This window comes from Anomaloglossus baeobatrachus, chromosome 7 (assembly GCF_048569485.1).
Source record: "Anomaloglossus baeobatrachus isolate aAnoBae1 chromosome 7, aAnoBae1.hap1, whole genome shotgun sequence".
In the NCBI taxonomy this organism is placed as follows: Eukaryota; Metazoa; Chordata; class Amphibia; order Anura; family Aromobatidae; genus Anomaloglossus; species Anomaloglossus baeobatrachus.
Genome location: NC_134359.1, coordinates 19248664 through 19261108, shown reverse-complemented (window position 1 = coordinate 19261108; position 12445 = coordinate 19248664). Strand labels below are relative to the sequence as shown.

Below are 12445 nucleotides of genomic sequence, written 5' to 3'. Positions count from 1 at the left end.
ACACTGTGAAGATGTCATCAATAAGGGGCTTAACTTTGACACAACAGTGACATTACCTAGAACTGATATGCAAGAACTTTGAACTCAAGAAGATGCAGAAAATATTATTTCTATAAATACAGTCCACAGGAAATGTATATGATGGATTAGTCAGATCTCTGACCTTATTCAGATATACAGATTGCCTAGATAGGAAGACTTAAAAAAATGTAGACAGTGCCTGTGGTATGGCGGAAAACCATTCTGACCATGGTGTATATACATAACATAGCTAGAACTGGGCATCCATCAAAAATTGATGAAAAGACAAGAAAAAAATTGGCTCATGTGGCTGCAAAGATGCCGACTGCAATATTAAAAGAGCTGCAGGAATTTCTGGCAAATCCTGATTGTGTACTGCATGTGACAACAAACTCTCATATTCCTCAGGATGGATGGCAAGACTGAGCCTTTTCTTACAAAGATAGACATCCCAGCCCCACTATGTTCTGCCAGAACCTCCATCAAGTTTGCTAAACACATGTGGGAAATGTATTTTGTCTGATGAGATCAAGGTGGAATGATTTGGCCATAATTCCAATATGTGTGTTTGTTGAAAAGTCAAGACTGCGCATCACCAACAGATCACCATACCCACAGTGAGGCATGGTGGAGGCAGCATTGTGCTTTAGGGCTGGGGTTTTTTTTGGCAGCCTAAACTAATGCTTTATTCAAGGTTGATGGAATTATGGCCAGTACGAAATATCAGTCAATTTTACATGAAACCCTTGAGGCCTCTGCTAAAAAGCTGAAGATGAAGAGAAATTTCATTTTTTAGTACAACAACGACCTTAAGTGACCTCCGAATCACCAAAAGAATGGCTTCACCAGAAGACCCAAGTCCAATAGAACATGTGTGGGAACCTGAGGAAGGGCGCTGTACACAGGAGATGCCCCTGCAATCTGAGAGATGTAAATTGACTGCTGTCAGAAAATCATGGGGGACTGCAACAAATATACTCACAGCAAAAAAGAGGGCAACTAGTCCAGTTAGCCCAGGCCAACACATCTAATGCACCAACAGGATGCAGACAAACCTCTCACATGATGGACACTTCACAGGTGCAAGGTAAATCGCACACCAGTGGCGGAGTTTTTATCTCCTCTTTCTGTGGCTATTTTTTGATATTTATCAGTGTAGGGACCCGCAAGCATGAGGATCCGTGATGAGGATTGCGGGCTTATGTACATTGGCCAATTTACTAACTAATGCCTCATATATATTTGATATATATTTTTTGCACTTTTTTTAATACGGGGTGCAGCCGGGCCTCTTAATACGGCCGTGCATAGTGAAGTCTCTGTCCCTTGTGTGCTGCAGTGAGTAGTGTCCGGGTAACCCGCCTAACCTAATAGTAAGGGCGTGATAATAGGTTACTGGCTGGACACCATGCGCATACAAGTGTGAACAGTGCCCTATGCACGCCACTAGTGTGCAATTTACCTTGCACCTGTGAAGTGTCCATGTTGAGAGGTTTGTCTGCATCCTGTTGGTGCATTAGATGTGTTGGCCTGGGCTAACTGGACTGGTTGCCCTCTTTTTTGCTGTGAGTATATTAAATTTTTGGAGGAGTTTTTATCTCCTCTTTCTGTTGCTATTTTTTGGGACTGAAACTAAGTATTAGTGTAAGGTGTGGAGACATGGGGGTCAGTGGGTGCTCTCCTGTGGAGACATGGGGGTCAGTGGGTGCTCTCCTGTGGAGACATGGGGGTCAGTGGGTGCTCTCCTGTGGAGACACGGGGGTCAGTGGGTGCTCTCCTGTGGAGACATGGGGGTCAGTGGGTGCTCTCCTGTGGAGACACGGGGGTCAGTGGGTGCTCTCCTGTGGAGACACGGGGGTCAGTGGGTGCTCTCCTGTGGAGACACGGGGGTCAGTGGGTGCTCTCCTGTGGAGACACGGGGCTCAGTGGGTGCTCTCCTGTGGAGACACAGGGGTCAGTGGGTGCTCTCCTGTGGAGACACAGGGGTCAGTGGGTGCTCTCCTGTGGAGACACGGGGGCCAGTGGGTGCTCTCCTGTGGAGACACGGAGCTCAGTGGGTGCTCTCCTGTGGAGACACGGGGGTCAGTGGGTGCTCTCCTGTGGAGACACGGGGGTCAGTGGGTGCTCTCCTGTGGAGACACGGGGGTCAGTGGGTGCTCTCCTGTGGAGACACGGGGGTCAGTGGGTGCTCTCCTGTGGAGACACGGGGGTCAGTGGGTGCTCTCCTGTGGAGACACGGGGGTCAGTGGGTGCTCTCCTGTGGAGACACGGGGGTCAGTGGGTGCTCTCCTGTGGAGACACGGGGGTCAGTGGGTGCTCTCCTGTGGAGACACGGGGCTCAGTGGGTGCTCTCCTGTGGAGACACGGGGGTCAGTGGGTGCTCTCCTGTGGAGACACGGGGGTCAGTGGGTGCTCTCCTGTGGAGACACGGGGGTCAGTGGGTGCTCTCCTGTGGAGACACGGGGCTCAGTGGGTGCTCTCCTGTGGAGACACGGGGGTCAGTGGGTGCTCTCCTGTGGAGACACGGGGGCCAGTGGGTGCTCTCCTGTGGAGACACGGAGCTCAGTGGGTGCTCTCCTGTGGAGACACGGGGGTCAGTGGGTGCTCTCCTGTGGAGACACGGGGGTCAGTGGGTGCTCTCCTGTGGAGACACGGGGGTCAGTGGGTGCTGTCCTGTGGAGACACGGGGGTCAGTGGGTGCTCTCCTGTGGAGACACGGGGGTCAGTGGGTGCTCTCCTGTGGAGACACGGGGGTCAGTGGGTGCTCTCCTGTGGAGACACGGGGGTCAGTGGGTGCTCTCCTGTGGAGACACGAGGGTCAGTGGGTGCTCTCCAGTGGAGACACGGGGCTCAGTGGGTGCTCTCCTGTGGAGACACGGGGCTCAGTGGGTGCTCTCCTCTGGAGACACGGGGCTCAGTGGGTGCTCTCCTGTGGAGACACGGGGCTCAGTGGGTGCTCTCCTGTGGAGACACGGGGGTCAGTGGGTGCTCTCCTGTGGAGACACGAGGGTCAGTGGGTGCTCTCCTGTGGAGACACGGGGGTCAGTGGGTGCTCTCCTGTGGAGACACGGGGCTCAGTGAGTGCTCTCCTGTGGAGACACGGGGCTCAGTGGGTGCTCTCCTGTGGAGACACGGGGCTCAGTAGGTGCTCTCCTGTGGAGACACGGGGGTCAGTGGGTGCTCTCCTGTGGAGACACGGGGCTCAGTGGGTGCTCTCCTGTGGAGACACGGGGCTCAGTGGGTGCTCTCCTGTGGAGACACGGGGCTCAGTGGGTGCTCTCCTGTGGAGACACGGGGCTCAGTGAGTGCTCTCCTGTGGAGACACGGGGCTCAGTGGGTGCTCTCCTGTGGAGACACGGGGGTCAGTGGGTGCTCTCCTGTGGAGACACGGGGCTCAGTGGGTGCTCTCCTGTGGAGACACGGGGCTCAGTGGGTGCTCTCCTGTGGAGACACGGGGCTCAGTGGGTGCTCTCCTGTGGAGACACGGGGCTCAGTGGGTGCTCTCCTGTGGAGACACGGGGCTCAGTGGGTGCTCTCCTGTGGAGACACGGGGGTCAGTGGGTGCTCTCCTGTGGAGACACGGGGCTCAGTGGGTGCTCTCCTGTGGAGACACGGGGGTCAGTGGGTGCTCTCCTGTGGAGACACGGGGGTCAGTGGGTGCTCTCCTGTGGAGACACGGGGCTCAGTGGGTGCTCTCCTGTGGAGACACGGGGCTCAGTGGGTGCTCTCCTGTGGAGACACGGGGCTCAGTGGGTGCTCTCCTGTGGAGACACGGGGCTCAGTGAGTGCTCTCCTGTGGAGACACGAGGGTCAGTGGGTGCTCTCCTGTGGAGACACGGGGGTCAGTGGGTGCTCTCCTGTGGAGACACGGGGCTCAGTGGGTGCTCTCCTGTGGAGACACGGGGCTTAGTGGGTGCTCTCCTGTGGAGACACGGGGCTCAGTGGGTGCTCTCCTGTGGAGACACGGGGCTCAGTGAGTGCTCTCCTGTGGAGACACGAGGGTCAGTGGGTGCTCTCCTGTGGAGACACGGGGGTCAGTGGGTGCTCTCCTGTGGAGACACGGGGCTCAGTGAGTGCTCTCCTGTGGAGACACGGGGCTCAGTGGGTGCTCTCCTGTGGAGACACGGGGCTCAGTGGGTGCTCTCCTGTGGAGATACGGGGCTCAGTGGGTGCTCTCCTGTGGAGATACGGGGCTCAGTGGGTGCTCTCTTGTGGAGACACGGGGGTCAGTGGGTGCTCTCCTGTGGAGACACGGGGATCAGTGGGTGCTCTCCTGTGGAGATACGGGGCTCAGTGGGTGCTCTTGTCCACTGGCCCGGCCGCCTTTAGAAAGACGCTGGCTCAGGGCTCATCCCAACTGAACGCCCGACCTCCTTAACCGTGGGCGTAACACTACTCAGACAACACAGGGTGAGGGAACCACAATAATTAGACTTTATTGGATCCCCAAAATATTAACGGCACATAGCACATAACCAGCAAAACACACAAATGTAACCGGCAACAGAGTCTCACCCTTCCGCTGGCTCACCAGGGATTAGAAGGTCCGTGCCTCAGAGCTTCCAGGCCTACTTACTCCAGTCCAGCAGCACCCCGTTTTCGGCGGGCACCCACCGAGAAAGGAATAACGTCAGATTTAGGAAGCTGGCTGAGGTCTGCAAAGTCTGTACCAGGTGACTGGATTGTCCCAACCTGGGTTTCCTCCTTAAGTAGTCTCTGGTTTGATGATATAATCCTGGCAGCCGGAGTCGAAATCCCTAGACTGTGGATATGGTCTCCAATCGGAACCGGAGTCCCTAGATTGAAGCCACAAGGTATCCTGATCCTCTAGCCAGCTCCTAAGAGCTTAGACTGGATCATGCACATCCATTAACCACTGGTGACTTAAAGAAATCCCTTTTATAGCCATAGCCTTCCCTTTGGATATACTGTGTCCTTATCGGATTGGTTGTACAAGGTTGCTTCTCTTATTGGATGAATCTCAAGCTGCATGGATAATGTTCATTTAAATGATGTGGATAGAAAGACTGAAGATATCTACATGGAGTCTGCAAGTCACAGACTAGACAATGGCTACTAAGGTAATTTACATTAGATTAGCAATACACAACTACATTACAATGACTGCTCAGAGGGTCTGGGCCCAAACAATAGTTTAGCAAACATGAGTTAACACACAGAAGAACAATACGTCTGGCTGAATTTTCAGAAACTTTAACCCATGCTAGGCTTTGGGTGTCCATGTCGTCACATAAGGGTGTGCAGATTTTTGCAACCACATTATAGTAGTTCATAATATTTTCTGTAGGCACTGGGTACAAGTTCTGCGGGGCAGCCATAGACCGGCTGAGATACAGTATCGCACATTTCATGCTTTGGTGAAATATCTTTGATCTGGACTAAATAAACAGATATCCTGGCCGCTGTGGAGCGGAGCCTTCATCTGTGCACCGCATTGCAGTCTGTACATTTGTAATCATCCCTTGTCCTCAGTGGGAGGGAAGTAAATATTATAAAGAAGCTCCTGACCTTTACTGGTCACAGTGATCACTCACAGTATCCAGCAAGCCGGAGAGCCCAGGGGTGCGGACACTGGCCCAAAGTGAGAAAACCTACCTGAAACCATGGGTTTCCATAATATGGTGTCTGGGATATCAATGTACCATGTATCATAAGGGGACACTGGGAGATTTCAGGTCTAAAACCTGCAGAATTGTGAATGCAGCTGTGTAGTATGAAAAAGGATGAAACTCAGCATAAGTGCATGTTAGGTAATATACGTACACAGTGACTGCACCAGCAGAATAGTGAGTGCAGCTCTGGAGTATAATACAGGAGGTAACTCAGGATCAGTAATGTAATGTATGTACACAGTGACTGCACCAGCAGAATAGTGAGTGCAGCTCTGGAGTATAATATAGGATGTAACTCAGGATCAGTAATGTAATGTATGTACACAGTGACTGCACCAGCAGAATAGTGAGTGCAGCTCTGGAGGATAATACAGGAGGTAACTCAGGATCAGTAATGTAATGTATGTACACAGTGACTGCACCAGCAGAATAGTGAGTGCAGCTCTGGAGTATAATAATACAGGATGTAACTCAGGATCAGTAATGTAATGTATGTACACAGTGACTGCACCAGCAGAATAGTGAGTGCAGCTCTGGAGTATAATACAGGATGTAACTCAGGATCAGTAATGTAATGTATGTACACAGTGACTGCACCAGCAGAATAGTGAGTGCAGCTGTGGAGTATAATACAGGAGGTAACTCAGGATTAGTACAAGGTAAGTAATGTGATGTATGTACGCAGTGACTGCACCAGCAGAATAGTGAGTGCAGCTCTGGAGTATAATACAGGATGTAACTCAGGATCACTACAGGGTAAGTAATGTATGTACGCAGTGACTGCACTAGCAGAATAGTGAGTGCAGCTCTGGGGAATAATGCATAATAAGTGGTAAGCCTTGAGTTGTGAGAAGTGTTAGGTCAGTACATGTTTCCAGATTGTTTTGATGATAATGAGGTAATGCAGTGTATATTAGAAAAGACAAATATTGAATATCTCATGGAGTAATTTTTTTGTCTTTCTTCTGTAGGGGACTCGGACACGCTGCTGGCCAGCTCGCTGCACACCACCCCCAGCACGCTGACCGGACTCTCACAGACGGACGAGCTCTCAGACTGGTCGGGCAGTCAGCAGACGGTAGTAGAGAGGGACTCCAGGAACGCCAGGCAAGGATTCATTCCGGGGGGAGGCGCTCGACACCTTGGAGTGGAGCCCCTCATCCCAGCGTCCAGCAACAACCACCCGGGCAGTGTCTGGGGGTCAGAGGTCAGCCTGTCAGGGTTCAGCGATCTGTATAGCAGCGCCTTCAGCCTCTACCGGGGCAGATCATGTGCCATTCGGGTGTAAGTAACGCAAATTGCCCATCATCACCCGCTACATACCATCCTCCGCTGAACCTCTATTTTTTGGGGATTTTTCATTTTTTAATTCTTTATTTTTTTTCTTTATCTATATTTTTGTAATACATTTTTCATTTTGTTATGTTCATCCGAAGGGCTGATGAGCCAGCGAGCTCAGTGCATTTCATCCGGAGCGGCAGTCATCAATCTCCTTACCGCTTCTTTTCCATACCTATCATCCATCCTTCTGAGCCGCCATCCTTAGGGAGGCTCCTTTATAAGGTCATTACCCAGCAATTTCTCATTTTCTGTCTTACTGGATGCCAGATATTTAGTTTGTGTTTATTACATTTGTAGGAGTAAATTGTACCAGGCCCCCTAAAGATTGCGGCTCTAGAGGCGGCACAGCTTACTGATGAGAGCCCCACGCTATGTGGGGAGAATGCATTCATCATCAGATGTCTTATCACTTATTTTTATAGACCAGGGGTGCACAACATCTTTTGGCCCAAGGGCCGCATTGCTATACTTATCCAACCCCAAAGGCCACATTGCCATACTGATCCAACCCCAAGGGCCGCATTGCCATACTGATCCAACCCCAAGGGCCGCATTGCCATACTGATCCAACCCCAAGGGCCGCATTGCCATACTGATCCAACCCCAAGGGCCGCATTGCCATACTGATCCAACCCCAAGGGCTGCATTGCCATGCTGATCCAACCCCAAGGGCTGCATTGCCATGCTGATCCAACCCCAAGGGCCGCATTGCCATACTGATCCAACCCCAAGGGCAACATTGCCATACTGATCCAACCGCAAGGGCTGCATTGCCATACTGATCCAACCCCAAGGGCCGCATTGCCATACTGATCCAACCCCCAAGGGCCGCATTGCCATACTGATCCAACCCCAAGGGCCGCATTGCCATACTGATCCAACCCCAAGGCCCGCATTGCCATGCTGATCCAATCCCAAGGCCCGCATTGCCATACTGATCCAACCCCAAAGGCCACATTGCCATACTGATCCAACCCCAAGGGCCGCATTGCCATGCTGATCCAACCCTGAGGGCCACATTGCCATGCTGATCCAACCCTGAGGGCTGCATTGCCATGCTGATCCAACCGCAAGGGCCGCATTGCCATGCTGATCCAACCCTGAGGGCCACATTGCCATATTGATCCAACCCCAAGGGCTGCATTGCCATGCTGATCCAACCGCAATGGCCGCATTGCCATGCTGATCCAACCCTGAGGGCCACATTGCCATGCTGATCCAACCCTGAGGGCCACATTGCCATACTGATCCAACCCCAAGGGCCGCATTGCCATGCTGATCCAACCCTGAGGGCCACATTGCCATACTGATCCAACCCCAAGGGCTGCATTGCCATACTGATCCAATTCCAAGGGCCGCATTGCCATACTGATCAATCCCAAGACGAGCAAAAAAATTGAAAGCAGTACTTATATGAGTACATCACCAGAACCAAGTTTTGAGGATTTGGAGAGATTATGCTCAGTTTCTGCTGCAATAAAAAAAAGTGTGAACATATGCTAACTTACATTGTCACAAAGTCCTCCTCATACTCTCAAAACTCTTTAAGTTTTGAGGATTTATAAGTTTTAACATAGCCATGAAGTGCGTTTTGGATTGCTACATGTGTACGATCAAGCACATGTAAGATCAAAACCATGTCAGCACATGAGGGCAGCAGCAGAACCACCATGATTACATGAATGTAACGCCAAAATCATCGTCAGTACATGAATGCAGCACCACAACCATCACCAGTACATGAACACAGCCTCAGAACTATCGTCAGTTTATTAAAGGAACTCTGCCACCAAGTTTTTGCCACCTAATCTGAGAGCAGCATGATAAAGGAAAAAGAGACACTAATTCCAGCGATGTGTCACCTACTGGGCTGTGTAGTATAACTTTTATAAATTCACTGTTTAATTAGCATGAAATTACTATTTAAGGACTACTTGGTGTGCTGTAAAGTAGTCAAGCAGTTGCATGAGCTTGTTATAACCCTGCTCTGCATTCAAATAACTGCTAGATCTGCACCAGAGAAAACAATGATTTTATCAAAATGACAGCAAACAGCTCAGTGAGTGACAAATCACTGGAATCAGGATCTTTTTCTCTACGTTATGCTGCTCTCAGATGGGGGAGTAAAACCTGGTGACAGATTCCCTTTTAATGTAGCATCAGAATCACAGTTGGTACATGAATATAGCGTTAGAACCATCATCAGTACATGATACAGTGCCAGAACCATCGACAGTACATATACAAATCACCAAGCGTAGAACAGTGATCAATTGCAATGTCACACAGTATCCCAAATGGGCAGTATACACACACAACACACACATCTACACACAGTACCTCACACAGACAGCACACACACTCTTATAGCATTGTGGTGAAATAAGAACCATTGGGTGATGACTAAGCTCGCTGTGCCCTCCCCTGAGGTTCTGTAATGCCTCCATCATCTTATTATTTCTGTTGTACTCCCAGGCTGACCTTTTCTCCCTACCACCTGTGGGTTTTAGTTCTTGTTTTCCTTTTCTACCTTTGCATCTTTTTCATCTTTCTTCATTACCACAATGTTTATTGTCATATATTGTATATATTATCAGCCGAGACTGAATATAGAATCTGCCAGTGATGCCTCTAATGTATGTAAACAGTGACTGCACCAGCAGAATAGTGAGTGCAGCTCTGGAGTATAATACAGGATATAACTCAGGATCAGTACAGGATAAGTAATGTAATGCATGTACACAGTGACTCCACCAGCAGAATAGTGAGTGCAGCTCTGGAGTATAATACAGGCGGTAACTCAGGATCAGTAATGCATGTACACAGTGACTCCACCAGCAGAATAGTGAGTGCAGCTCTGGAGTATAATACAGGAGGTAACTCAGGATCAGTACAGGATCAGTAATATATGTACACAGTGACTGCTCCAGCAGAATAGTGAGTGCAGCTCTGGAGTATAATACAGGATGTAACTCAGGATCAGTAATGTAATGTATGTACACAGTGTCTGTACATGATAAGTAATGTATGTACACAGTGACTGCACCAGCAGAATAGTGAGTGCAGCTCTGGAGTATAATGAAGGAGGTAACTCAGGATCAGTAATGTAATGTAATGTACACAGTGACTGCACCAGCAGAATAGTGAGTGCAGCTCTGGAGTATAATACAGGTGGTGACTCGGGATCAGTAATGTAATGTATGTACACAGTGACTGCACCAGCAGAATAGTGAGTGCAGCTCTGGAGTATAATGCAGGAGGTAACTCAGGATCAGTAATGTAATGTAATGTACACAGTGACTGCACCAGCAGAATAGTGAGTGCAGCTCTGGAGTATAATACAGGAGGTAACTCAGGATCAGTACAGGATAAGTAATGTAATGCATGTACACAGTGACTCCACCAGCAGAATAGTGAGTGCAGCTCTGGAGTATAATACAGGCGGTAACTCAGGATCAGTAATGCATGTACACAGTGACTCCACCAGCAGAATAGTGAGTGCAGCTCTGGAGTATAATACAGGAGGTAACTCAGGATCAGTACAGGATCAGTAATATATGTACACAGTGACTGCTCCAGCAGAATAGTGAGTGCAGCTCTGGAGTATAATACAGGATGTAACTCAGGATCAGTAATGTAATGTATGTACACAGTGACCGCACCAGCAGAATAGTGAGTGCAGCTCTGGAGTTTAATACACAATGCAGTTTAAGATTTGGGCCAATGGCATACGTACATGGTTCACAATTTTCTTAAGCTTCCAAAGTAACATTCTAAAGATTTGGTGGCAAACTGTCAACAAACTTCAGGCCAGCTATTATCAGGGCCAATAAAAAAGGGCATCCTATACCAAAGTCACCTTAGCTCACATGTCACTGTCTTTTACAGCTTTCTACCAGAAGGTGGACTACGGAGAGGTAGCATTAATGGAGCCATACCAGATTCTCCTCGGCCTCTTCAGAATCCAAGACCTCCAGTTCTACCTCCTCCATCCCCCCGCGTTGGGCAATGGCCTGCTGCCAATCCTTTGCCTAGCGGTCGTGGCCCATCAACACCTCTTACACCTAGAAAGAAAACCCTTATGCCTTCCCAATACCAGGACACAGTAGTTGAAGAGTTTGAGGAGAAGGTTAAAAGGCCAAAGTCCTCAGCTGGCTCTCAGGTCAGTGGCCAGGAGTCTCGCCCTGTGACACCATTGAGTGAATCGTCAGGGCGAGTGTCCATTTTGCGCGCTTCTCCAAAGCTGGTCCGCTCAGGATCTAAAATTTTTGAAAAGCTTCGTTGTCTTGAAGAGAGAAGGAAAAGCCTGGATCAGACGGACAGCCCTTTCCCTGTACAGACCTGGCTACCACTCTGCAAGACCAGGTCATTTGACCAGCCTGGAGCAGATGGACTGGTTAGTGGCTTGGAGTCCTCAACTGAAGAACTAAGGGATGACCTTAGAGATGGAGTGAGATCAGAGGTGGGAGGATACACCTTGAGGTATCCTTCATTGAGGTATAAGACAGCTTCACTGGATGATAGAAGCGCCTTCTATGGCCGCGTTAGTGATATTGAGGCACGATTTTCCCAAGAACTTTCCCGCATTAAAAGAACAGTTTCCCAGCAGCAACTAATCCGTTCATCTCAAGATCTATCCCGGAGATCACCTTCTCCTCAAATAACCCCAATTAGCCATCCTTCTTCTTTGGATCCTGCTCCAACCCAAGTGCTCAAAGACTCTAAGGCACCTGAACTTCAGGAACAAAAGCCAGCAAATGCGGCCACTGCCCGAAAACCCCTCATCAGGAGCTCTGCCACCGTCAACCAAATACCCCAAGATAAGGAACCTCATGGTGGAGTCAAAGGACAATCTGCTCCAGTACCAGAAAAATCATCAAACGGTTCCATCATCCACCATCAAGTAGTTAAGCAATCGGATACAAGACTTACATCCCACCCAAATTCTAAAACCAATGCCAGTGCTCTGAAACCCACTCTCTCAAAAGCACCAACCCCTAAACTGGAGGTCACAGAGTCTCACATAAGAAGGGTTCCGGATTATGGAAGTGAGCCACCACCAACCAGCACACAAGCCCCACCAGCACTGGAAATAGCACATAGAGGGATAGGGCGGGAAAAAGGGACTACCGGTGGAGAAACAAGAGGAGAAACCAGATACCTCCCATGGGCCGCACCAGGGGGTCCCAACCATAGAAGTCAATGGCCACCGGGGAAGGGTGGGGGGCAAGGCAAAAAGCACAGCGAAACTCATACCAGTGGAAAAAACAACAAAACCACCAAAAGCAAAGGGAAGAGCCGACGACACAGAGTTATGTCACCAGAACTAGGTAAGCTATAATAGGACCTACTGTATGTGTCTGTGCAAAAGCCAGGTGACAGCCAAAGTAGCTGCCGTCACGATTTGTCACCCAACTTGGCCACACTAGTGTAAGTCAGGTCTGCTAAAT

General features: G+C 49.7%; 1 protein-coding gene across 3 annotated transcripts in view; it reads left to right on the top strand.

The window, feature by feature from the left end:
- SPEG (striated muscle enriched protein kinase) overlaps positions 1–12445 on the top strand; it is a 210580-nt gene that overhangs the window by 103869 nt on the left and 94266 nt on the right. For 2 of the 3 annotated variants that reach the window (XM_075317103.1, XM_075317106.1), the window contains 2 exons: positions 6626–6938; positions 10884–12325. In XM_075317103.1, coding sequence (XP_075173218.1) covers positions 6626–6938; positions 10884–12325 — 1755 coding nt within the window. The remainder of the gene's footprint in view (positions 1–6625; positions 6939–10883; positions 12326–12445) is intronic. The other variant, XM_075317104.1, reaches the window with a different exon arrangement.